Below are 27516 nucleotides of genomic sequence, written 5' to 3' on the forward strand. Positions count from 1 at the left end.
GCTGGGCCATGCCCAGAGAAACTGAGGCGATAAACGTGTGCCACTATGAGGTTTGGGGAACTCTGCTGTAAGCAACAGAGGAGGAGTGCATAGGCTTGTCTGCACTTCCCTTGACTGGATGTTCCCGGAGGTCACTCAGCATCATAAGAATCAGATCAGAGAAAAACAGCTCCCTGGGGATGAAAAAAGCTCAGAATCCCAGCTGCCCCCAAAGCAAAGGAGACACAAAGGTCCATGGAGGGAAGGCTTGACTTCATAGAGGCGCTTGGGGACTCAAGGGACACCCCACCCTCTGCTGCGTGGTTCTCAGTGTGGACACGTGGGTCTATCTCCAACCAACTCTTCCTTAAGGCAGGAGCCCAGAACAAGACCCCCAAGGAGGAACTGAAGGATGAGAGGTGGAGGCTCAGAGGAAAAACACTGCAGGTGAAGGCAGGGGACAGGGGATGGTCATGACATCTGTCTCCAAACACTGGAAGGACCCTCCAGGGACAGAGAGACTAGACTTGTTCGATGCAGGGCCTGGGGCAAAACTAGGAAGAATGGGGGTGAAGTTAAAGAAGGGCAGTCACAAGGGTGACTGTGACAAGTCACAAGCCTTGACACAAGGGTGCCCTCTATGATGCGGGAGGTTTTCAGTACAGAAGAGAGGGCTTTGGGAAGCAGGTCGTGTCCCTGTGAGAGTCCACTGGGGCCACTGGGGCCAAGGCAGCAAGGAGGGAGAGGCTGAGTGGATTCACCCACTGGATGGCGGTTGGATGACTTTAGTTCTTTCATGTCTGTGACTGAACCTAGAGTGCTGACTCTCAGTGGTTTTGTTGGTCTAGTCTGTCTTCCTCAAGAGTGAAGTGAAAGTCGCTCAGTCATGTCTGAATCCTTGTGACCCCATGGACTGTAGCCCGCCAGGCTCCTCTGTCCATGGGATTCTCCAGGCAAGAATACTGGAGTGGGTTGCCATTCCCTTCTCTAGGGGATCTTCTCAACCTGGGTCTCCCACCTTGAAGGCAGATTCTTTAACATCTGAGCCACCAGGGAAGCCCCTCAAGCATAGGTAAGGTATTATTCTAGAAGAACTTTTCTCTTAACAATATTTCTCTATTGCTTGTCACAGCACAAGAAATTCCTCCTTTATAGATTAATACTTTCAGGTCCTGAGTGCTAACTTCAAGAATTCCCTGTTAGATTCTAACAATACCCGGGAGAGGAGGCACTTCTCTAGGGGAGTCTCTCAATAAGGTCAGGAGCCTGAACTGAGCAGGATCCTTGGGGATGGGGGGCACAGAACTCAACTTTTTGATCTCAACTTTGGAGTCTGATATATTCCTTTGTGTTCTCATTCTGTGACGATCTTTTAATAAACTTCCCTGGTGGCTCAGATGGTAAGGAATCTGCTTGCAATGCTGGAGACTGAAGTTCAATCCCTGGGTCAGGAAGATCCCCTGGATATTTTACCAAAAAAAATCTTCAGCAGTTATAAAGTCAAAGCCTCCCTCTTGCAATGATGATCTGCAGTCAAAAACTCGTGTTCTAGCATGCAAGCTTAATGCTGGAAGTCCATTAAGTTCTCAAACTGGGGATCTGCTAGTGTCTTCTAAGAAGTCCTGAGAATGACTCCTTGCAATGAACTGAAAATTAATATGCTGAAATCCTAGCCCTAAAGGTAATGAAATTTGGAAGTGGGGCCTCTGGGAGGTGCTCAGGTCATGAGGGTGAGGTTCTCATGAAGATAGAAAAGACTTAACCAGAGAGCTTTCTCACCCCTTCCAGTCTGCAAGGACCCATCAAGGATCCAGCCATCTGTGAGTCAGGAAGTGGGATCCCATCAGACAAACAATCTGCTGGCACATTGACCTTGGACTTCTCAACCTCCAGAATGTGTGTGTGTTAGTCGCTCAGCTGTGTTTGACTCTTTGAGATCCCATGGACTGTAGCCTGCCAGGCTCTTCTGTCCATGGGATTTCCCAGGCAAGAATACTGGAGTGGGTTGCCATTCCCTTCTCCAGGGTATCTTCCCAACCAAGGGATCAAACCTGGGTCTTCTGTTTTGCAGGCAGATTCTTTACCATCTGAGCTACCAGGGAAGCACCTCTAGGATGGTAAGAAATAATTTTTGTTTTTTATAAGCCACCCAGTCTGTGGCCCTGTGTTGTAGCAGCCCCTTGGACTGCTGTAAGACAGATTCCCTTCACTTGAGATGCTCTGGGCCCTGGACGAGGGTCAGCAGTTGAAGGTGAGTGGCAAAAGAGTAGGAGTGTAGTCAGACGGTGTAGTCAGGGGTGGTGAGGGGAGGGGTTAGCATCACAGCTCTGCCTCTGGTCAGGTATATCAGCACCATGGGCAGGTTATTTAATCTCTGGGGATTCCTATCTGCAAAATGGGATGATAATATGTACTTGGTGGGGTCATGGTAGCAATGAAATAGGTCAAGGACTCTAAATCACTGGCAGAACTCCCTACACATACTGGGTGACTGGAGCTCCTGTACGTGCTGTGGTCCCCAGGCCACCAGGAGACCAGCCTGTGGATGTCTGCAGCACTGAGCCCAGGGCAGATGGGGTGCTGGTGGGTTCCCTCTGTACATGGTGACTGTACACATAGGATCCACGTGTCCCACAGTGAACATGGGAAGCGCAGAGGTTCTCTGCATGGGGCTGTGATCATGGCCTTGGCCCCGCTGTCCTCCCCAGCTTGGGAGGCCACCAAAGGGAAAGGCCTGCCTGCCCCCGGGAAGGTCCTGCCCTGCAGAGCACCTTGCACGCATAGGAGCAGCAGCCCTGCCCGCCTTCCCTCACACAAAATTTCACCCAGCGCTGTTTCACCAGGGTTACAGCTATGCTGATAGGAACAAAATCTGTGCCATTTGGGGGGAGGGGGAGGTGGCAGAATTCAGCTGCCCAACTTTTTGAGGAAAACATATTTATCTCTCTAAAAGTAATGTTAATGTTTGTAAGAATTTGAATGTACTCAAGGAGACAGAGTAAGAAGGGTGAGTCCTTGCTCCCGCTCTTACTTCCGATGGCCTCAGTGTGACGCCAGCGTCCTCGGCCACCAGGTTGGCAGAGGGTGTTGGGGGCAATGTGGCCTGGGCCGCCCTCGGGATGGCCCATGAGTCCAGGGTGATGAAGATCGGTTCTTCTGACCCACGATGGGTGAGGAGCAACCTGGACTCCGACACAGAGTGGGAGAAGCTTGTGCCCTTGGAAGGGACAGAGCCAGCCTCTGACGCCCAGCCTTTTCTCTGGACAATGTCCAGTGGCCCCACTCCAGCCTTTCCTGACACTTCCAGGGCTTTGTTTGGGAAAAGCAAACAACCACCTCTCACACAGGCAGGGTCTGGTCACATAGCCTCTGTCAAGCGCCACTTTTCTTGGAAGTGCCACTTTGTTGAGGGGAAAGGGAGCCTTCCAGGCTGTAGGGGAGGGATGGTCTCTCTTGGGGTCCCAGCAGGGAGGGTGAAGCCAGCCCCTCAGGTTTGGAGGCCCCAGGGGAGGCGGCCAGATCCAGGTGCCCTCCTGGGGTTGAGAGGACCACCCTCTGGACTGATGGCACAGGCCTATCTCACAGTCCTCTCCTCGATCTCAGTCCGAGTCTCCCTCCACAGACACTGCCGTGGGAGCCAGTGGCCCCTGACTCCCGGAGACCCCCGCTCCCTCTGCACCCAGCCTTACTTGCAAAGGACAGCGTCGTTGTCGGGCAGAGCCTCGTACACGCACACGTCATTGTCTTCCTCCTCTCCAGTGACCGCCACCGTGAGGCCCAGGAGCAGGGCTGCTGTGGCCAGCCTCATGGTCCAGCCCATGGGCACCTGGAAAGGAAGGAGTCTTCAGAGCTGCCGGGCCCTCTGCAGGGGGTGCCCTTCCCACCCACAGCCCCTGCCCCAGGGGGCCCACCTGGTGGGGAGAGAGCCCTCTGCTTGCCAGGGAGAAGGGCGGGCACAGCCTGGGCTCCAGCAGCTAATCCGCCACCCGGACACAAGTCCCTTAGCAGCCCTGGGCCTCCTCCCAGCTGGATTCAATTTACAGTCGTGGCCTAGGCCCCTCCTCCGTCTATGCAGGGCTGTGCTCTCACTCGTTCCTGCTGCTGCCCGGGGCACGGAGCAGACTGCAGAGCAAGAGGGCTCATACAAGCCTCTCACACGGGCCACCTCGTCCCGGACACGCCTCCTACCCTGAGTTTCCCCGTGTGCAGTCAGTTGGCCCAGGGCCAGCCTGCCCTTCTGGCTTTAAGGAAAACCCTTTGGAAGCTGGTGGCCCCAGGTTTTGGGGTCTGGGGGTGCCCCTGAGAGCCTGACTTTGCTGGGATTTTGGGAGCAGGAGTGAGGCTGGGCAGTGCCCCCTGCACAGCTCTGCTTCTCCTGCCCACAGCTCCTCTGCTGCCTGTCTAGATGGCCTCAGGGCTGTGGGGTGGGGGTCATGAACGTGGTGACCTTGTGTAGGAAGGGCCACTGCTCCAGTGGGTGGGGCTGCCTGGCCCAAAGGACAGCTCCGAAGGGCCAGCTGAGGACACCGGGGCGTGTCCAGCTATACCTTGTGGTGGTGCTGAACTCAGCACTCTCCCAAAATAATAGTCCCTGGAGAAGACGGCCAGCAGAGCCGCCCAAGATGGGGGTGGCACGCACAGCGCTGTACTGGGAGGAAGGGGGGCCTTGGGGTTGAGCTGAACTGAACAGCTCAGCTGGGACCCCAGGGCAGTCTGCATTCCCTTGGGGAACAGGCCGGCAGGCTGGAGTGTATAGGGCTCTGATTGGAACCAGAGCAGGGCAAGGGAAAGATCAAAGGCAGTTCTCACACCTTGAGAGGGGTGTGGGGGACCCAGGGTTCCTGGGCTCTGCTCTGAGCTAAACCACATGACTGGGGGGCCCCATGCCTCTCTAGGGTGTGTGTGTGTGTGCTCAGTCACTTCAGTCGTGTCTCACTCTTTGTGACCCCATGGACTGTAGCCCATCAGGCTCCTCTGTCCATGGAATTCTCCTGGCAGGAATACTGGAGTGGGTTGCCATGCCCTCTTCCAGAGGATCTTCTCAACCTAGGGATCAAACCTGTGCCTCTTGCGCCTCCTGCATTTGAGGCAGATTCTTCACCACTAGCGCCACCTAGGATGCAGTACCTCTTTTCAAAAACAAGTATGATCCCCTATTCCCTGTGCCTGGCTAAGGAAGGTGAGATCATGGCTCTACAGTCTACGCAGCTAGATCTTTGAAGAAATCATTTTTAGCTGAGCTGGCTTTCTGGTTGAACTCCTACTTCCAGGATCCAACTTCCAGCAAAAAGCCCTTCTTTGGGGCTACAAACTGAACACATTTCTCAGTGATCAGGCTCTCTGAAGTATGACTCAGGCTCCCCCACAGGAAGATCCTTCCCAAGGCCTCCCCTACTGGAGAGTGTCTCTGAGTAGCTTCTCCATAAGACGGTTGTGAGAATGAAATGAAATGAATTATATAAGGCACTCAGTAAGGAGTCCGGCACATAGGGAATGCTCAATAATTAATGGATAGTGTAAATATTCTTCCATAGACCCATCCATCCCTTCATCCATTCGTTCCCAACCCATCTCACCAGCAGGTGTGAGCACCTCCTATGTGCTGAGCCTTGTGCCTGTGGGGCATAGTCTGAGCATGGTCCCTGCTCTCACGGAGCTCACAGGACAGCCCAAGCCAGAGGATGGTAGTGCCAGAATGATCACCCAAGACCAAGAGGCTCCAGTCTTCAAAGTGACAGTCACTAGAGAAGCCAGAACTCTCCTGGGTGTCAGCAGCCTTTAACCCCAGTAAGGATGAATGGCTGTCTGGAGGTGGGAGTGAGTCCATGGGGCAGGATTGCTCCTGGGGAGACTACTTGAGTCAGCAATTCCTCCTTATTCAGTGAGCACCAGGTTTTTAGCACTGAGTCCTCATGATGATATGTATTTTATTCTGTACTGTGATCCTCATGTGTGCTGTGCTAAGTCGCTTCAGTCGTGTCTGACTCTTTGAGACCCCATGGACTGTAGCCCACCAGGCTCCTCTGTCCATGGCATTCTCCAGGCAAGAATTACTGGAGTGGGTTGCCATGCTCTCCTTTAGGGGATCTTCTGGACCCAAGGATCAAACCCAAATCTCTTTTATCTCCTATATTGGCAGGGGGGTTCTTTACCACTAGCACCATCTGGGAAGCCCCATAATCCTCATGAGGTAGGTACTATTATGATCCCATTGTACAGAGGGGGAGAGTGAGGCACAGAGAGATTTAGCTAGAGAACCTGCACCTGGGTTACATGGGTAGTAGGTGGCTGACCTGAGATTTGAACACTTGCTTTCTGCTTCTAGACTCCATGCTCCTTAACCATTCAGTCTCCTGACACCTCTTTCAGCTCTGCTGTGCCCTGACTTGTTCCTCTCTAGTCCCTTTGTTCTTAGAATAAAGTCTGGAATCTTCCAGGTATCCCACAATGCCCTGAAAGATCTGGATCTTCCTGCCTCTCTAGCCACCTCTTTCTACTCTCTGCCTGTCCTTCAAACTCCTTCCTGCTCCAGGGCCTTCCAGTACTCTGCTGCCACTTCCCATTTCCCTTTGGGGGATCTGGAAGTGCCATTTCCTCAAAGAAACTTCCTCTGATTCCCAGACTCCTTTAGATTGCTGTTATACAGAATCAGAGCAATTTACCCCTTTTCTTATAGGCCTTATATGTTAGTAAAATTATTTTGTAGCTATTTATACTTAGCAGTTTGCTTGTAGTCTCCCCACCCCACAGCCTACCAGTGTCGCAGAGGCAGTGCCTAGTCTGTGTCTAGTTTTCCAAGGCAGCCCTTGGTGGGTCTAGATGCTGTATACATTCTTGTTTGAATGCCCGACAAACTTGCCACTTCTGTTTCTGATGGTCCTCGTGTTCACTCGATAGCTCTTAACTCTCTATAAATATCAGTGGGAAAGTAACCTCTCGCGCTGGCCTTAGGCCCTGGATCCCCATTGCTTATTTATCTAACTTTCTCTGGCTTGTTTTTGTACAGAGAGATCTGACAGAATGCAGTGGTTCCTGGTGTTTTTGAATCTGATCCTTTCCTTGGGGAATTCACAAGACTTGCCTTTTTGAACTCCAGCCCCCTCAGTGCCCACCCCTGAAGCTGCCTTCTCTTCCTTCAGGCACCTGGGTTTAAGACCACCTCCCAGGACCATCAGTTAAGCCTCACCGTTGGCTTCCTGAGATATCCTGGTTTCTCTAGATACCCAGGTCTACTGAACCAGCGCTCCTGGAATGCTTTGCCCTCCTCTTCTTCCTCCAGGCCTCCTGTGCCTGACACCCCTATCGCTGCTCAAGTGTCACCTGCTTCTCCTCCCCCCAGATACAGACTCTCATGTTTCCCTTCCCTCCTCAACTTTTCCACCTCTGCCTTCTGGAGTCTCTGTACTGCAGTGACCAAATTCCCCCTCAGTCATTTCTTTCCTTCCTCATTTTTCAAAACATTGAAATATATTCACATATCATAAAATTCACTCGTTTAACATGTGCAGTTCGGTGGGGATTTTAGTATAAAAGTCACTAAAGGATGTGCAGCTATCTTCATTATATAATTCCAGAAAATTTTCATCAGCCCCCAAAGAAGCCTAGAGAATCCATTAGCAGTGACTCCTTATTCCTTCCTCTCTCAGAACCTGGGAACTACTAATCTTTCTCTCTTCATAGGTGTGCTTATTCTGGACATTTCATACAGGTGGAATTATACTGTATGTGTTGTTTTGTGGGACTTCCCAGGTGCCTCATGGTAAAGAATCCTCCAGCCAATGAAGGAGACATAGGAGATATGTTCGATCCCTGGGTCAGGAAGTTCCCTAGGGGAGGACATAGCAACCCACTCCAGTATTCTTGCCTGGAGAATTCCAAGGACAGAGGAGCCTGGCGGGCCAAATTAATTTATGAGTAAATACCCATAAAGGGCTTCCCAGGTGGCTCAGCTTGTAAAGAATCCACCTGCAACCTGTGATCAATCCCTGGGTTGGGAAGATCCCCTGGAGAAGGGATCAGATACCCACTCCAGTATTCTGGCCTGGAGAATTCCATGGACTATATAGTCCATGGGGTTGCAAAGAGTCAGACATGAATGAGCAACTTTCACTTCACTTCACACCCATAAAGGACAATCTAAAGTCCTAAGCAGAAACTAGGGTGAGACTCTCGGGGAAATTAAGACATTCAAAAGTAGCTGTATAAGTGGAAGAATTGAAAAAGCCATATGCAGGTCCAGACAAGACACATGCTCAGAAAATACCCAAGAAGACTATAACCTTTCACCTTGAGTTCTAGTTCTCAGGATCATCCTGAGATCCTTCTTTCTCTGGAAGGGGAAATCAGAACTTCACATAGAAAGGAAACTTCCCGAGTCTGTTACTTCCTTCCTTGGTAAGGCCTGTCTGAACTAAATCAGTAATGCTAATCCCATTAGTAATGCCAATTCTCAGCACAGAACTCCAGGAGTGATATATGTACCCAAGAGCCATTTCTGGGAAAGTTAAAGAAATGTTTGATGCTCAGAAACAAGCATAGAAAAGCCACGAATAACAGCCTCAAATCATACTAGAGTGAAGAAATCGAAGATACCACCCTAAACACGAATTTCCTTAAGGCCTCCAGGCCACAGTTCTTATTCTTGAGGTTTCTCTGCCTCTTTGGCTGGTCCTTATGGAAAGTCCTGGCCTCACATCTCATACTCCATGCCAAGGAATAGAGTCCAGCCACTTACCCAGAGCATTGTGGGAGCTGTGGGGAGGAGGCTGCAGGGAGATGAGAAATCTTGGCAGGTTTCAGGGCTGGAGAAGGTGGGGAGAAAGTTCCCTCCAGGATGCCCCAGAGTCTGGGCCCTTAAGGCCCGATCAGAGTCTGGCAATGTTGAGCAACGGAGAGTATAGGGAAGGCTCCTGGAGTTGCCAGCAGAGGAGGCAACGGTTGGTCGTTGGGGAGGCAGTTGGAGAAAGTTCTAGGGAGTTCCAGGGAGGAGCTAATATGTAGAGTGGGTGAGAATAGGAAAGAAGACTGGGTGGGTTTTCTGGCATTCCTCCTTCCAAGGACTCTACAGAAAGCTGCGGGAATCACATAGGTGATTCTCTTACCTTTATACTGTAAAGCCGACTGAAGACGCACTATGAACGTGCAAGAGAGCTGCAGAGGAATGGAGGGAAACCATAGAGACCAGAGTTCCTGAGAGAGACAAATAGCGCCTGACTGCTTTAGAGCAAAAGGCTCATAGACACAGATTGGAGAGAGGTGGGGTTGGGACCCTTGGTTGGGGTGGAGTAAGTGCCCCCTTCCCCAGCAAGCGTAGCCTGGAGCCACAGAAGAACAACACTGGTTCAAGGCCAAGTGCTGCCAGGCCTACCAACTGTGCCCAGCAGGTAATGTTCTACCAAAATGGGCAGTGGATGCTCCTATAACAGGCCAAGTCCCTGGCTTGCAGGACCTGGATTTCTTTCTGTGCTTTAAATGACCACATCTGGGTGGACAGCCTCAGTTTCCTTCTGGAAAATTTCTTCCAGGAAATTCAAGGAGTCAGTAGACATTTAAACACTCCAGATGAATTAAGTCAGAATCTTTGAGAGTACATTTTTAAGTGCTGCTTATGGGATTTTAAAGAGCAGCCAGGCACCTGACTGGGGGCAGGTACCCTACAGATGCCGAAGGTACAAAGATGCATGAGATGCAGAGCCTTAACTTGATAAACTCACAGCTGAACAAGGACAATAAACCTCCAAATAAACAACAATCACAAAATTGTCAACAGTGTGATGAATGAATTCAGCCATAGAAGCATCGCTAGGGTAAAGAGGCAGCTATTAATTATATATTTTGTTTTAGGCATTTAAAGATGGTTTGACATCTTACCGGTCTTGCTGGCTGAGGAGAGGTGGATTTGAAGTCAGCCTTGCTGACTCTAGGCCTCTGTTCTTTCCCTTCACAGGCTCCTAACCCATTCTTTCCAAACCTAGGGCCTGGGATTTGGTGTTTTTGTTTGTTAGGTTCTCCTAGACAGCATGTGAGGACAGCTGTGCTGAAGTTCATTACTTCACCTCCCCTGGCTGAGCTCTGTGTCCCACTTTCAAAGTCCCCTCCAGGGACTCCACTCTCCTCTCTGCTAGGAATGTCTTCCCTTCACCCTACTCTCAAATCTGACCTCCCTTCGATGCCCATTGGCCCTTTCCTTCTTTAAGCTTTTCTCAAGTACTCTTTCAGACCTACAAAACTCAAGCTGACATATTTGTTTGATTTTCATTGGTATGATGCCAATGGTTTTTTTATGATTTTCATTGGTATGATGCTATAACCAACCTGTCCAGGGGATTTTCCAGGCAAAAAGACTGGAATGGGTTACCATTTCCTACTCCAGAGGATCTCCTCAACTCAGTGATCAAACCCACATCTTTTGTGTCTCCTGAATTGGCAGGTGGGTTCTTTACCGCTAGTGCCACCTGGGAAGCCCCTCAATATCTGCAAAACAGCTCAAAGAGACTGTTGTGTGTATCTGTTGATGGAAAATGCCCCAAGGACCTTGCTCCAAAGCTGCTCTTGACAGTTTCTCCCTGGTCTCGCATCCCCTCCCTTCCCTAATTAGCCACTGCTTGCCCCCACTTTTCTTTGGTACTCCCCAGTCTTAAGAAGAACAGATGTCGGATGAGAAAAGGAAACAACTATTTTGAATAAAGATGCTAATCATAAACTCAACTCGGCAGACGAATTATGTTAAGCAGAGTCCTGTGGGGCTCCTAGGCACAAAGCCTTTCTGTGCTGCACCCCCCCCCCCATTTCTTTGATTATAAGAAATAGACTTCCTTTAGCCTCCATGACCTTCCCTGAGTCCCAACGGGCAGATCCAAGCAGTTGCTAATTAGGGAAGAGAGGGGATGTAAGACCAGGAAGAAACAAACAGTCTGGAGCTGCAAGGACCTTCGCTGTTGCACGGGGATTTTCTCTAGCTGCAGAGAGGGGCCGGGGGTGTGTGTGTGTGTGTCGCGGGCGGCAGGGGTACTTTCTAGTTGCAGTGTGCAGGTGTCTCATTGCGTTGGCTTCTCTTGTTGCAGAGCACAAGCTCTAGGCTGTGCAGGTCTCAGTAGCTGCGACTTGTGGGCTCTAGAGCTCAGGCTCAATAGTTATGGCACACAGGCTTCGTTGTTCCATGGCATGTGGATCTTTCCAGAACATGGATCGAACCCGTGTACCCTGCATTGCAAGGTGGATTCTTAACTACTAGACCACAGGGAAGCCTGGGAAAGCTACGTTTTGAGGGGCTTGGGCTCCCTAGGGAAATACCATTTGGTGATGAGACTGTCTTTGGTCACCAAATTATCTCCTAAATTAAGCAGAGGTGCCAAAGAATTGATGCTTTTAAATTGTGATATTGGAGAAGACTCTTGAGAGTGCCTGGGACTTCAAGGAGCTCAAACCAGTTGATCCTAAAGGAACTCAACCCTGAATATTCATTGGAAGGACTGATGCTGAAGCTTCAATCCTTTGGCCATCTGATGCAAAGATCTGACTCATTGGAAAAGACCATGATGCTAGGAAAAATTGAGGGCAGGAGGAGAAGGGGGTAACAGAGGATAAGATGGTTGGATAGCATCATTAACTCAATGGACATGAATCTGAGCAAGCTCCAGGAGGTAGTGGAGAGCAGAGGAGCCTGATCTGCTGCAGTCCATGGGATCGCAGAGAGCTGGACACGACTGAGTGACTGAACAACAATAAGCAGGTGCTAGATGGTAAACAAAGAGAAGGCAATGGCACCCTACTCCAGTACTTGTGCCTGGAAAATCCCATGGAGGGAGGAGCCTGGTGAGTTATAGTCCATGGGGTTGCTACCAGTCAGACACAACTGAGCGACTTCACTTTGACTTTTCACTTTCATGCATTGGAGAAGGAAATGGCAACCCACTCCAGTGTTCTTGCCTGGAGAATCCCAGGGATGGGGGAGCCTTGTGTGCTGCCGTCTCTGGGGTCGCACAGAGTCAGACATGACTGAAGCGACTTAGTAGCAGCAGCAGATAGTAAACAAATGACACCAGGCCTTCCCCAGGGGCCAAGGAAGTAAGTTCCTGGTAGCACAGTCAGTCAGTCACATCCCCAGGAGCCCTCACAGATGACAGGGGTGGAGGTGAGGGGCGGAAAGAACACCAACTCTGCTCTGCCAGCAGGGACCGCATGTCCTTGGCCCACAGCGGGAGAGGTACAAGCCCTCACTGTCCCTGCAGCTGGGACAGGAGGCAGCACAACTCGCTCTTTGACCGGCTCAGATCCAAGTCACATCTCTCATGTCCTCTCATGTCATATCTCTGTAGAGTTCATGGGTGGGCGGCGGAAGGGGTAAGTTCCACTTCGGATTAGGAAATTAGTTTCAACCCACTGAAAAGACTGTTGCTTCTTGGTTTATTGCGTTAAGACTGAGCATAGCACTTGTGAGAGGAACAGAGTAAAGGAACAAAGTAGGCGATTAAACAATCCCACTGGGGGATTATAAGTAGAAAAAATATGGGAGACCCTTGTAAGTTAATGATCATTTACGAAAGCAGGTTGGCTTAACCACAAAACCAAGCAGGCCTGCTTAGCACCAAAACCATTCAACAGAAGCATGAGAGGTGCCCCCAAACATTAAAACAATAGTGGCCTGAGATCACATCCTGCCCAGTGAGCTCAGTAAGTTAATGATCCCTAGGACATGCTCTCTGCACACATAAAAATAAATCATTTATGCAAAGGTGAATTTCAAAGTAAAGGCCCTCATTGTACTGAGGCCTGAAATAATATTTCCATAGTGCCGTGACAGTCTTGTCTTGACCACGTAGGGACAAGAAAACTTCTGCCCAGTGAAGGAGGAGCTGATGATGGAGGCATAATGTCTACTCAAAAGTGATGGAGAAAGTGGTCTTTCCCCCTGCCCCACTTTTCCTTTGATTATAAAACTTTAGCCCAGTAACTTCTCAGGGGATGGCATCCTCTAGCCCACCCATTTATAAGCCTCACAAATGTCTTAGTCTAATTACTAATTTCTTAGTTATCACTTTTTCTCTCACTGAATTCTCTCTGTGCTGAGGCATAAAGGATTGGAGCGCCTCAGAGTGCCCCCAAAATGCCACACAACAGTTTCACTGGCAGGTGCTCAGTAAATATTTATTGAGGAATGTATGGGTGATGGAAACTTTCGGAAACTTCATTATCTTCTGCCTTGTTGAATCAAGCACCTTCATTCCAGATGTTCAGTGTTGATTCTACCATTATTTCAATGTTGGGAAGTTTCCTTGTAAGGCTTATGAGACATATCAGAATATATGTTCTGTTTGGCTTTTTCCCCTAGTCACCCAGAGCACTGTGTGTGTGCTAAGCTGCTTCAGTCCTACCTGACTCTTTGCAACCCCATGGACTATAGCCCAGTCTGGGCTCCTCTGTCCACGGGATTTCCCAGGCAGGAATATTGGAGTATGTTGTCATTTCCTTCTCCAGGGGGTCTTCCCGACCCAGAGATCAAACCTGCATCTCTTCTGTCTCCTGCATTGGAAGAATTCTTTACCACTAGCACCACTTGGGAAGCCCTACCCAAAGCACTGTCATAAGCCAAAAACATGCCTCTGAACTTAGGGCTGTGATCCTAAAGAAATGGGTCTAAACACTTATTAATTGTATCCTATTGTAACTGCTCACATGGGAAGAGCTTGTATAAGTGAGTAGTTGCTACCTACCAATGGTTTCTCTTTGGGTTTTATTATTATTATTTTCTTTTGGTCTCTGAGTGGCTTGTGGGATCTTATTTCCCCAACCATGAACTGAACCCAGGCCCTTGACTGCAAAAGTATGGAGTCCTAACCACTGGACCACCAGGGAATTCCCATCTTTGGGCTTTCTTAAAGCTATATATCTTGGATATATAAAGAATACTTTTTTAGAAAAGGAAAACCATCACTCTCACACAGATACAAATACATGTTAAAATTTCTATTTTAACTCATTATTAATAAAGGAGTTGATAAGACCTTACAACCAGTTCAAAGGCAAGCCAAAGAATGGATACATCCATAGGTCAGGAATGTTGAAATGAACATGCAATGGGCAAGGGAAATCAAATGAACTTCCACTATCCAGAATTTATTTCTATGTTTATAGATGAGAATTATTTAGCCTTGTTTTTAGTTATACATCATCATCTACAGTTTATGGAGTTCTAAAAATAGCCCAAGTCATGAAAGGGGCAGAATGTCAGAAAACCAAGAGTGTGCTCTAAGAAATCTTCCATGGCAGACACCCAGTAATCTTATTTGCTTATTCAAACATCCTTACATGACAGAAGTGACATTTGGAGTCAATGGAGAAAGAACAGACTATCCAATAAATGCTGCCAGGACAACTGAATTTCCACTTGTAAAAATAAAATTAGATTATGACACTATACTTTACCCAGAACAAAATTCAGGTGGATTAAAAATGAAATTTAAAATAGAAAAGTCTTAAACCTTCAGAAGAAAATACAGGAGACCATCTTTATGATTTAAGATGTGGAAGGAAATAGTACAGAAAAGACACAAACTATGAAAAAGATGGATAGACTTGATCATATTTAAAACAAAAAAAAAATCTTTTTTTCATCAAGAGAACCTGATATAAAATATTGCATATAGGCAAAAAAGTCTCCTTATTCAGAATTCATAAAGAGCTTCTACAAATCAAATGGGCTTCGCCAGTGGTTCCATGGGTAAAGAATCCACCTGCAATGCAGGAAACACAGGAGATGCCAGTTCCATTCCTGGGTTGGGAAGATCCCCTGGAGAAGGGAATGGCAACACGCTCCAGTATTCTTGCCTGGAGAATCCCATGGACAAAGGAGGCTGTCGGTCTATAGCCCAAACGGTCAGAGTCAGACATGACTGAGCAACTACACACACACACACACACACACACACACACACACACACACACAAATCAAATCAGGAAAAAAAAAAAAAACAAACAGTAAGGTAGCAGAGAGGAGGGGGAAACTACAGGAAGAAACTTGGAGCACAGACCTCTAGGGGGTTGTGCTCCAGTGGCCCCTCTGATGTCTTTCAGATGAGCACTAGCTCCTCCAACCACCCAAAGGAGCCCAGAGGGACAGCATAACCTGAAGATTCATTCAGAACTAATTGCATTTCACTCTGGCTCCATGCCCGGGTTCCTCAGGACACCAGGCTGACCCACCTGGTCAGTTTCTCTGAAGTGGAGGCCAATTCTGCTTCCATTTCGGATACCAGGATCCCATTCAACTCATTCATTCAACACATCTTTGCGTGCCCTTCTGTGCCAGATACCGAGAATATGGAGGGAGACCATCCTCCAGAGCTTCCTGCTCTAGGGCTGGTGAAGGAGCCAAACACTAACCATCAAGGCTGGTGCCCTGCCAGATGGAGACAAACGCAAGGAAGGGCGCTGGGGTCCACCAGAGCTCTCCTTTGAGCAGCCCCTCAACCCACCCCTGTGATTTTGCAGGTTGTTTCTAAGTTGAATTTATACTTACAGAAAAGTTACAAAAGTAATACAGAGAATATACTGTCTACCCCACATCCAGATTCATCTTGCATGGCTATAGAACACTTATTAAAACTAAGAATTAGGACTTCCTTGGTGGTCTAGTGGTTAAGAACATTCTACCTGCCAATGCAGGGGAGATGAGGTTCAATCCCTGATCTGGGAACATTCCACATGCCTTGGAGCAATTAAGCCCGTGTGCCACAACTACTGTGCTTTCACTCAAGAGCCTGGGAGTCACAGCTACTGAACTCCCTAGAGCCTGTGCTCTGCAACAGAGAAGCCACAGCAATGAGAAGCCCAGGCACTGCAACTAGAGAGTAGCCCCTGCTCAGTGCAACTAGAGAAAGTCCACATGCTGCAATGCAGCCAAAATGAAATTAATTTTTTTAACTCTAGGAATTAGCCTTAGTACTATACTCCTAGACAACAGAATGTACCTGGATTTTATGAGTTCTCACATGAACCCCCGTTTTCTGTTCCAGGGTCCCATGATGTATTTTGTTGTCATATCTCCTTAGCAACTAAGTTACAGTTGAATAATTGTCTCACTCCAGAATTCATATGTTGAAAATTGATCCCTGAAGTATTTGCAGGTGGAGCCTTTGGTAAGGTGATTAGGTCATGAGGCTGAAGCCCTCATAAATGCAATTAGTACCCTTATGGCAGAAAGTGAAGAGGAACTAAAAAGCCTCTTGATGAAAGTGAAAGTGGAGAGTGAAAAAAAGTTCGCTTAAAGCTCAACACTCAGAAAACGAAGATCATGGCATCCGGTCCCATCACTTCATGGGAAATAGATGGGGAAACAGTGGAAACAGTGACAGACTTTATTTTTTTGGGCTCCAAAATCACTGCAGATGGTGATTGCAGCCATGAAATTAAAAGACGCTTACTCCTTGGAAGGAAAGTTATGACCAACCTAGATAGTATATTCAAAAGCAGAGACATTACTTTGCCGACTAAGGTCCATCTAGTCAAGGCTATGGTTTTTCCAGTGGTCATGTATGGATGTGAGAGTTGGACTGTGAAGAAGGCTGAGGGCTGAAGAATTGATGCTTTTGAACTGTGATGTTGGAGAAGACTCTTGAGAGTCCCTTGGACTGCAAGGAGATCCAACCAGTCCATTCTGAAGGAGATCAGCCCTGGGATTTCTTTGGAAGGACTGATGCTAAAGCTGAAACTCCAGTACTTTGGCCGCCTCATGCGAAGTGTTGACTCATTGGAAAAGACTCTGATGCTGGGAGGGATTGGGGGCAGGAGGAGAAGGGGATGACAGAGGATGAGATGGCTGGTTGGCATCACTGACTCGATGGCCGTGAGTCTGAGTGAACTCCGGGAGTTGGTGATGGACAGGGAGGCCTGGCGTGCTGCAATTCATGGGGTTGCAAAGAGTCGGACACGACTGAGCAACTGAACTGAACTGAACTGAACCCTTATAAAGGAGGCCCCAGAGAACTCTCTCACCCCTTCCGTCATGTGAAGACACAATGAGAAGGCACTTATCATGAACCAGGAAGTGATTCTCACCAGACACCCAATTTGCTGGCAACTTGACCTTTGACTTCCCAGACTCCAGAACTGTGAGGAATAAATGTCTGCTGTTTGTACGTCACCCAGTCTGGTATTCATCAGCCGGAATGGACTAAGACACTCGGTCTTTCCTTGTCTTTCATGATTTTGATATTTTTTGAAGCCTACAGGTCAGATATTTTGGCGAGTGTCTTCTCGTGGTTAGGCTGAGGCCAACATTACTGAGGAGACTGCAGTGGAGCGCCCCTTCTCAGTGCCTCAGACCAGGGGCATGTGATGGATGTTGATCTGTAACTGCTGATATTGACCTTGATCACTTGGGTAAGGTGGTCTCTGTCAGGATTCTCTTGCGTAGACTCACTATTTTTCCCTTTGTAATTATTACATCTTTATGAGGAAATACTTAGGGATTTTGCTTTGGCTCTGTCTCTTCATTATTTCTGGAGTTATTTCTCCACTGATCTCCAGTAGCATATTGGGCACCTACCGACCTGGGGAAATCATCTTTCAGCGTCCTATCTTTTTTTCTTTTCATACTGTTCATGGGGTTCTCAAGGCAAGAATACTGGTTTGCCATCCCCATCTCCAGTGGGCCACATTTTGTCAGTGGACCACGTTTTGTCAGCTCCAGTGGATCACGTTTTGGCTTAAAACTCAACATTCAGAAAATGAAGATCATGGCATCTGGTCCCATCACTTCATGGCAAATAGATGGGGAAACAATTGGAAACAAGTGAAAGACTTTATTTTGGGGGGCTCCAAAATCACTGCAGATGTTGAGTGACTTCAGCCATGAAATTAAAAGATGCTTGCTCCTTAGAAGAAAACCTATGACCAACCTAGACAGCATATTAAAAAGTACCATCTAGTCAAAGCTATGGTTTTTCCAGTAGTCATGTATGGATGTGAGAGTTGGACTATGAAGAAAGCTGAATGCCAAAGAGTTGAGGCTTTTGATCTGTGGTGCTGGAGAAGACTCTTGAGAGCCCCTTTCCAACCAGTATATTCTAAAGGAAATCAGTCCTGAATATTCATTGGAAGGACAGATGCTGAAGCTGAAATTCAATACTTTGGCCACCTGATGCGAAAAATTGACTCATTTGAAAATACCCTGATGCTGGGAAAGATTGAAGGCAGGAGGTGAAGGGGATGACAGAGGATGAGGTGGCTGGATGGCATCATTGACTCAATGGACATAAGTTTAAGTAAACTCCAGGAGTTGGTGATGGACAGGGATGCCTGGCATGCTGCAGTCCATGGGGCTGCAAAGAGTTGGACACGACTGAGCAACTGAACTGAACTGACTTAGAGATTATGCAAATATCCTGTTTTTAATTAAGTTTTGCCTGGACTGTTTTTTCAACGCACACTTGCATTGTCTTCATAAGACTGATAACTTCTGATGGTAAGCATGAGCTCTGCAGGGCAACTCAACTGAGAAAGTACAGTACGTGCTCTTTCCTTTTGTCCACTGCCCGCAAGCACAAAGAAGCCAAGCTGTCCTCACCTGGTGCTGCGTGGGTGTCTGCCCCTCACCAAAGGTTGGAGTATCACTGAGGATACTCCAAAGCTCTAGAAAGACAGGCAGCTGGAAACAGAATATATAAAATATGATAAGGACCTGGAAGCAGCTTTAAGTATGAAGATAGCCTGAAGAAGTTAGTCTTCTGTATCTCAGATAAGTGAAAGCTGGGAGGAGGAGAGGATGTATACTAGGGTACATATGAGCTTTTTTGTTTCCTTAAAATGTAGATAAACTGAGGCATAGGGCGGAGAAAGGAGAGCTTGCAACTTGAAGGAGCTCATATGAAAAATCAAAGTAAGGAAGCTGGACTCTGTACCCTGAAATCTGTCACTCAAGAGGCCATAGATTTGAAATACACATGCTTGGAGGCTAGGTTTACATTATCTCATTTTTTTAAATTTAATTTTTTAGAAAACTTTATTTATTTTTTTGGGAGACTAATTAGTTTACAATATTGTATTGGTTTTCTCACACATTGACAGGAATCTGCCACGGGTGTACATGTGTTCCCCATCTGAAGGATAATTGCTTTACAGTATTGTGGTGGTTGAGCTTCCCCGGTGGCTCAGTAGTAAAGAATCTGCCTGCAATGCGGAAGATGCAGGAGGCCCAGGGTTTGATCCCTGGGTAGGGAAGATCTCCTGGAGAAGGGCATGGCCATCCATTCTACTGTCCCTGCCTGGAGAATCCCATAGACAGAGGAGCCTGGCAGGCTACAGTCCATAGGGTCACAAAGAGTCGAACACGACAGAAGCGACTGAGCATGCATGTACCCATTGTATTGGTTTCTGCCATACATCAACATGAATCAGCCATCCGTATACATATGCCCCCTCCCTCTTGAACCTCCCTCTCACTTCTCTTTGCATCCCACCCCTCTAGGTTGGATGGGCCCCAGTCGGGAAGGCTAACATCCCACAAACCTGGTAACCACACTGACCAGCAGCTAGTGGGGCATGGTACACATATGTGTGTCTTGAATGGCCTCAGGGTCCAAGCCAGACCAGCAGTGCTCAGTTTTCCATATGAAGAAAATTGAGACCCCGTCAGGCTTCCAGATTTGGGAATCCACCTTTTATCCTTCTTGAGCCCTGTAGGGGAGATATCCAGGCCACCAAGACATGCTTCCTGGGTCTCCACCCTGTTTGTCCAGCCATAATGTATTCTCCCTCTATGCATGAGTCTCTGTAACATAGCCCACATCTTAGGGCCATTTAAACTTTTTATAGAGCAGAATTAAATTAAGGTTTCTCCTACCAAGAAAATAATTCAGTTCCAGGGTGATGTTCAGTCCAGAATTCTGGTTCTTGTTATTAGCTACCGAATGGTCCTGAACTTTTAGGCAACAGCTTGCAAGGACCACCAAGAGCTAGTGGCACATCTCAGTTCTGCTTTGGTCTCTGCAGTTATGCCAGGCCCTGGTCCCCTGCCTTTAAGACTGTTGGTGACCATGGAAACCAGGAACTCAATGGTCTGTTTTTGTTCTACCTTGTGGGGTAGACGCCATTGAGATGACTCTTACAAAGTGCTTAAAAAGTAGGGTTGAGGGAGAGGGGATACATAATAGGGACTCACTAAGTTCTATGTGTGTCTTCAGAAGTTGTCTTTGAGAGTTCAACCTTAAGTCTATTTCTTCTGTCTTCCCAATTATTCTGTATGCTATTTATCACACTGACATCATTTCCTTTCTGCTTACCCCAGTTAGAAGGACTTTATTTTCTGCAACTGAGCCCTGACAGATGCAGGTCAAAGAGAGAAATGACCAGTTAGTTAAGGAAAGGGATATAATTATACAAAAAGATATTCTTGAAATGAGTAACACATATAAACTGTGTTAATCAATGTGAAAACATTGATAAAACCTATTGCTTTTCAGAATATGTAAGGTGTTCAAATTCACAAAAAATAAAATGAAGAGACAAATAACAATGGAAAAACTGAAAATGTGATCTAAGAATTATCTTTTGGACATATACTAGATCCAGGTGATTTTATGATAAAATGATTTCTAAAATTGTAGGATATTTTATTTAACATTACGTGATGCATTTTTTCATTAAAAATAGCTCCTGATTTCTCCTACTGGCCCAGAAACTCAACATCCATCCTTCACCACTTTATGGGTAGAACAAGAAAGTAGAGTTGCTCAGCTTTTGAGTTTCAGGACAGGTTTTACCTTACTGGCAAGACAGAGCCTGAATGCCAAGTGCACGATTTTCAAGAGTCAGATTTTTGAGAAAGAAGTTACCTTCATTTTGCTTTGTATTCAAGAAAACTTTATGAATCAATGAACATAGATGAAACCATGGAGAACACAAAGTTTATGATCTCATATGGTCAAATGACTTTCAATAAGAGTGCTAAGACAACTGAATTGGGGAAAGGACAGTCTTCTCAACCAATGGTGCTGGGAGAACTGGATATCCACATGCAAAAGAATTGAAGTTGGGCTCTTACATAACACCATATAGAAAAATTAACTAAAAAGGGATCAAAGATTTAAATATAAGCTCAAAAGCTGCAAAACTCTTAAGAGAAAATATAGGTGCAATTCTTCATGACATTGGATTTGGCAATGATTTCTTAGAAATGATACCAAAGACACAGAAAGAAAACATAGACAAAGTGAACTTCCTGGAAATAAAAAAAACTGTTGTGCACCAAAAGAGACTACAAACAATAAAAAGACAACTCACAGAATGGGATAAAACATTTTCAAATCACAAATCTAATAAAGAATTCACATCCAGAAAATTTAAAGAACTCCTATTCCTCAACAACAAACCTGATTCAAAAATGAGTAAAGGACTTAAGTAGACATTTCTCCAGAGGAGATATATCAATGGCCACTAAGCTAAGCTAAGTCACCTCAGTCGTGTCTGACTCTGTGCGACCCCATAGATGGCAGCCCACCAAGCTCCCCCGTCCCTAGGATTCTACAGGCAAGAACACTGGAGTGGGTTGCCATTTCCTTCTCCATGAAAATATTCCATAAATGAATTTCAGTAACTCTTAAACATTCCACTAAGCACATGAAAATAACATGCTAACTAACATCACTAGTGCATCAGAGAATTGCACATCAAAACTAGAATGAGATACCAACTCACACTGTTTAGGATGGCTACTACCAAATAATCCAAAAGTAAGTGTTGGTGAAGATGTGGAGAAGCTGGAATCCTAGGGCACTGCTGGTGGGGACATAAAATGCTGCAGCTTTTTATAAAAAACAGTACAGGGCTCCTCAAAAAATTAAAAATAGAACGAACATTTGGTCCAACAACTCCACTTCTGGGTATATGCCCCAAAGAATTGAAAGCAAAACCTTGAAGAGATGTTTGTATACTCATTATTCACAATAGGCAAAAGGTGGAAGCAACCCAGACAGAGTAAATGAATGGATGTCAACAGATAAATGGATGGACAACATACTATACAGATATATATTCTATCATAGGATAGAATATCATTCAGCCTTAAAAAGGAAGGGAACTCTGACACATGCTACAGCACGAATGAACGTTGAAGAAATTATACTAAGTGAAATAAACCAATCATGAAAGGATACGCACTGTATGAGTCTACTCATATGAGGTACATAAGATAGTCAAAATCAGTTAGACAAAAAGTAGAAAAGTGGTTGCTGGGGGCTGAGGGGAGGGGAGTATGGGGAACAGAGGTTCCATTTTGCAAAGTGAAAAACGTTCTGGAGATGGGTGATGATAATGGTTGCACAACAGTGTAAATGTACTCAATGACACAGAAGTGTACACTGAAAAATGGCTAAAATGGCAAATTTTATGATACATTATTTTACTACAGTTTAAATAAATTTTTAAAAATTAAAACAACAAAAAAGCACATCAGAGTCAAGATAAAATAGGAAGCTCTCTCTAAACAAATAAGATCTATATTAACTCAAAGATGTATATGGAGAAAATGATAAAATTTTAATATTGAAGAAATGTTCATTAAAGAAAATGGAATCAATGGAGAGATACCTGTTTATCTAGTTGGGACAATTTAATAGTTTAAAAATATCAATGGTCTTCAAATGAATTTATAGGTATAAAGCAACTCAAATAAAAATTTTTTCATTTTTAATACAAGTTAAAAAGAAAGTCTAAACTTCATTTGGAAGAATCAGTGTAACTGAATAGGCCAGGAATTCTTTGGAAAGGAAAAGTTAATGGGGTATGGAGGGGAGAAGAGCATGTCCTATTTAATTTTTCCTATAAAACTACTGTAAGTAAAACATTATGGTTCTGTCACAAGAATGTGGCTCCATCACAGCTTAGTGAAACAGAATTGGAAGTCCAGAAACAAATTCAAGTGTGAGTGAAGATTTAATATATGATAAAATTGGGATTTAAGTGAGGAGAGTACAGAGACTAGGACAGTTGATTATTCAGAAAAAAGAAGGCCGGACAATTCAATTAGTTAAATATGAAATACAAAACTATAAAAGAATGAGAAAACAATATAAAATATTTATACAGTACTGGGGAAAGGCCTTGCTAAGATTAAAAGCAAAGAAAAAATATTAATAAAAAACAAAAAATGCATATTTATTAAGAGATAAAAATCTGAAATTTTTGAATGCACAAGCACAAACATAAAATTATTAAATGCTAACAGACAAGATAAAAGTCAAGCAACAAACTAGGAAATAATATTTATAACAGGTGACAAAAGACCAATATTCACAATTTATAAAGAGCCATTATAAATCAATATAAGAAGTATCATTCCACTGAAAAATGAGTAAAGATCCTGAACAAATAATTCACAAAATAAGAAATAAATATATGATTGAAACAATGTTCTATCTCATTAACAATTGAAGAATGGAAATTGAAACTAGGTGCATTTTAATACATAAAAACTATCAGAGCCTTGAAAATGTTTATGCAGTTTAAACCTGAAATTCTGCTAGGAATTTACCTTATGGAAATGCCCATATATTTGCTGTATTATTTCTAATAGTAATAGTCTGGAAATCATATAAGTCTAACAAGAGAAAATTCGATTTTTTAAAATGATAACATTTTATACAGAGGAAACTACCATTAAAATGTAGGTGGCACACTGTTAAAAATATTGTAAAAATGCTAAGTGACATAGAAAGATGTACACAATCATAGCAGTCAGCATTCCTAGAGGAGCTTGATGGTACACTCAACCTGGGATAAACTTATCGGGAAGCAATAAAAGGGCTACCTACAAAGATGAAGGCAGGATGTAGGGAAAAACATTGTTTCTTGTGGTCGCTAAGCCATGTCCAACTCTTTGCATCCCCACGGACTGTAACCTGCCAGGCTCTTCTGTCCATGGGATTTCCCAGCAAGAATACTCTCTGCCATTCCCTTTTTCAAGGGATCTTCCCGACCCAGGGATCGAATCCACGTCTCCTGCATTGGCAGGTGGGCTCTTTACCACTGACTCACCAAGGAAGCCCAGGGAGAAACATTACAGGTAGTGAAATAACCCAGGACTAAAGTCACAGCAAAATGTCTCTAGACTTCCAGGCATGCAATACAGGCAGGGCAGAGACTAGGGTGAGATAAGTGAGGCACCTAGATTGAAAAACTTAAGGACCCATTCACTCAGGATTGTGCAAATGAGAGTGAGTGCCTTTATATTTTTGCATTGCAGGCACCTCCCTCCCCATCCTAGCCTTGGCCTTGGGGGAAGAAGCTACTAAGGGAACTTGGAAAGGGAGTCCTACAGAGGAAGCTGTCTGGAGATAGCAGTGATCTTCAATAGGGTACCAGAGGCAGCCCAAGGTGACCCCACAGAAAGACTATCTGAGATAAATGCTCTTTATTCTCTTCCCATCCTCTTATCTCCCACAAGGCTTCCTCTCACCAGACCTACCTGGAAGCCAGAGGGCAAGGCTACTCCACAGTCAGCCCAGCCTCTGGGCCAAATGGCAGGGCAGATGAAGAAAGAGTGAATTTGAAGGGCACAGACCAGACAGGAATGGGGCAGGCCCCAACCTTTAAAGAATGACATAGCTTGAGGATTAGACATAAACTGATTAAAATCAACCAGATCCAAGATGGCAGACGAGTTGACTTCCTTCCAATGGACCTTGACCCTCAGAGTGTGAATGTGTGTTTGTGCTCAGTTGTGTCTGACTCTTTGCGGCCCCATGGACTGTAGCCCATCAGCCTCCTCTGTTCATGGAATTCTCCTGACAAAAATACTGGAATGAATTGCCATTTCCTTCTCTAGGAGATCTTCCCCACCCAGGGATCGACCTGAGTCCCCTGTGTCTCAGAGGCTGAATGAAGCCTATTTCTTGCAAACAAGAAACAAGGAACATGGCAAAGATTCATGCATGGAGAGCACCACAGGGTCCTGCTCAGTTTCAGTCTCATGACTACTACTGCAGGTTAAGAGTTCTGATGGGGCTTCCCTGGGGGTTTGGTGGTAAAGAATCCACCTGTAATTCAGGAGTCGTGGGTTCAATCCCTGGGTGGGGAAGATCCCCTGGAGAAAGAAATGGCAACCCACTCCAGTATTCTTGCCTGGAGAATCTCATGGACAGCGAACATGGCAGGCTACAATCCTTGGGGTCACGAAGACTTGGACATGACTGAAGCAACTTAGTGCGCACAGCCTCTGAGGCCTTCCCTAAATTCCAATGGACAGATTCATACAGTTGCTAAATAGGGAAAGGAGGGCATGTAGAAACAAAGGAGAAGCAGTCAAGAAACAATAGTGCAGTGATAAAGCAGTATCCTGGCTCCTCTGTAAGGAATACGATAACAATACCTTTGAGTTATTCTGCAGGAATTAAAGCCCCCACATTAACTAACAGTTTGTTGTTGCTTAGTCACTAAGTTGTGTCTGACTCTTTTTTGACCCCGTGGACTGTAGCCCACCAGGCTCCTCTGTCCATGGGATTCTCCAGGAAAGAATACTGGAGTAGGTTGCCGTTCCTTTCTCCAGGGGATCTTCCTGACCCAGGGATTGAACCCATGTCTCTTGTGTCTTCTGCATTGACAGGTGGATACTTTACCACTACCGAGCTGCCAGTGAAGGATGGTAATTTCAGGTTGAGCGCAAGATTCCTTGTTACCTCACCACAAACCAATCAGAGAAAATAATCTGCACGAAGTGGAAGATAAGAAAGACTCTCATGTCCTCCTCGCATAATTTTCCCTTAAAAAACTTTTGTGATCAAGCATCTTAGGAGTTGGCTTTTGGACATGAGTTCTCCTTCTCTCCAGGTTGCTGCCTTCTGAAAAAAAGCAACTTTTCCTTTTCTACTAACGCGTCTCCTGAGTATTGGCTTTTTAACAGTGAGCAACTGAACCTGAGTTTGGTAACAAGATGAGGCAGAAAAATATATGACCTAAATAAGCAAAGTAGTGTCAACTACAAATTGGCACCTGCCAAGGGCATTTGCTATATGCTTCTGTGGAGACTGAACCCTGCCCTGCTGCAGCTGTTGACCTTCGACACACCCTGAAGGGAGTCCAGAGTGCAGAGTGAGGCACTCTGTGCTCCAGGTAAGCTGGTGGGACAGGTCTTTAGATAGAGATTTTTCAGGAACTGATTTAATGATCCCAAACCTTGCATCTCCTCGTATCTAGAAAAACTAAATCCTTTCATGGTGACATTAGCTCCTCATGACTAAGAGAAAACTTTTTATAAAGAAAACTTTTTATAAAGTCAGTGCTTGATTGTGTTAAACTCTACCTTCATCAAAACCTTATATATTGACCTTCCCCCACTATCTCTTTGGAACAGTCTCTCAGAGCTATCTAAGGTGCTGTCTCCTGTGCTGCAGTCCTCATTTTGCCCCAAATAAAACTTAAGTTTTACTCTCACATTGTGTGTTTCTTTAATCAACAGTACAGACATGGAAGGGGACTGGGGAAAGTCAGTTCCTTGCAGGGCATCATAGCTGACTTCTAAGGGTCTTGTTTCAGCCTCATGACATTCTGCTCTCTGTGCTTCCCCCTTGGAGGCCATGTGCTGACCTTCTAGTCACAATTCCTCATTCCCCAAGGGCTTTGAAACCCAGCTCACTGTCTTCTCTACTCAGGTCTTAACTTCCTGTAAGTCAATTTAGCATCACAAGTCTGAGTGATCCAACAAGATGGTTTCTCAATTCTTTGACTATTTTATCTTCTAAGATCTTTAAGTCCATTTTGTTTTTGCTACCTTCTCCCCAGGGCACACTGCTTCAACTTCTTGTTTTTCTCCTTTTTAGAAAGTTTGTTTATTTGTTTTTGACTGCACTCAGTCTTCCTTACTGTGTGCAGGCTTTCTCTAGTTACAGTGACCAGGGGCTACTCTCTAGTTGCGGTATGTGAGCTTCTCATTGAAGTGGCTTCTCTCATGGCAGCGCACAGGTTCTAGGCGTGTGGGCTGCCGTAGTTGCGGCTCCCAGGCTCCAGAACACAGGCTCAGTAGCTGTGGCTCACCAGCTTCGTTGCCCTGTGGCGCATGGAATTCTCCCTGACCAGGGATCAAAACCGCGTCCTCTGTGTTGGCAGGCGAACTCCCAACCACTGACCACCAGGGAACTCTGCTCCACTTCTGCTATCAGAGATCTCACATCCCTTTTCAGCCCCATGCTTCCAGCTCTCTCGTTCACTGACTTCCTCCCCTTAAAACTATTTCTCAACCACTTGAAACCCATCAGTCCCATATAATGATTTTACAGGAAAGCAAACAACCACCAAAAAAGCTATGAGACAAAGACTACCTGAATACTTCTGCTTCCATGTCAACATAATGGGAAAGGCATTTCTCCCGAAATCAAAGGCTTATCCCTCTTTCTAGATTTCAGTCTTCTTCCTCTCACCCTCACCTAGCCCATCAGTTGTTCCTTTCCCATTTCTTTAATTCCTCCCCTTCACCTTGATTCTTCCTCCCAGCACCAAAAGATGCTTATGTTTCTTCCATCCTTGAATGATCTCTCTACAGTAGATGCT

General features: G+C 45.8%; 1 protein-coding gene across 1 annotated transcript in view; it reads right to left on the reverse strand.

Annotated features, from left to right (window-relative positions):
- PEBP4 (phosphatidylethanolamine binding protein 4) overlaps positions 1-4136 on the reverse strand; it is a 221335-nt gene extending 217199 nt beyond the window's left edge. The window contains exons 1-2 of the mRNA XM_005684000.3: positions 3891-4136; positions 3669-3805 (exon numbers count right to left, since the gene is read on the reverse strand). Of these exons, the coding sequence (XP_005684057.1) occupies positions 3669-3799 (131 nt within the window). The 5' untranslated portion in view covers positions 3800-3805; positions 3891-4136. The remainder of the gene's footprint in view (positions 1-3668; positions 3806-3890) is intronic.

The sequence above is a fragment of the Capra hircus genome, chromosome 8 (genome assembly GCF_001704415.2).
Source record: "Capra hircus breed San Clemente chromosome 8, ASM170441v1, whole genome shotgun sequence".
Taxonomy (NCBI): Eukaryota; Metazoa; Chordata; class Mammalia; order Artiodactyla; family Bovidae; genus Capra; species Capra hircus.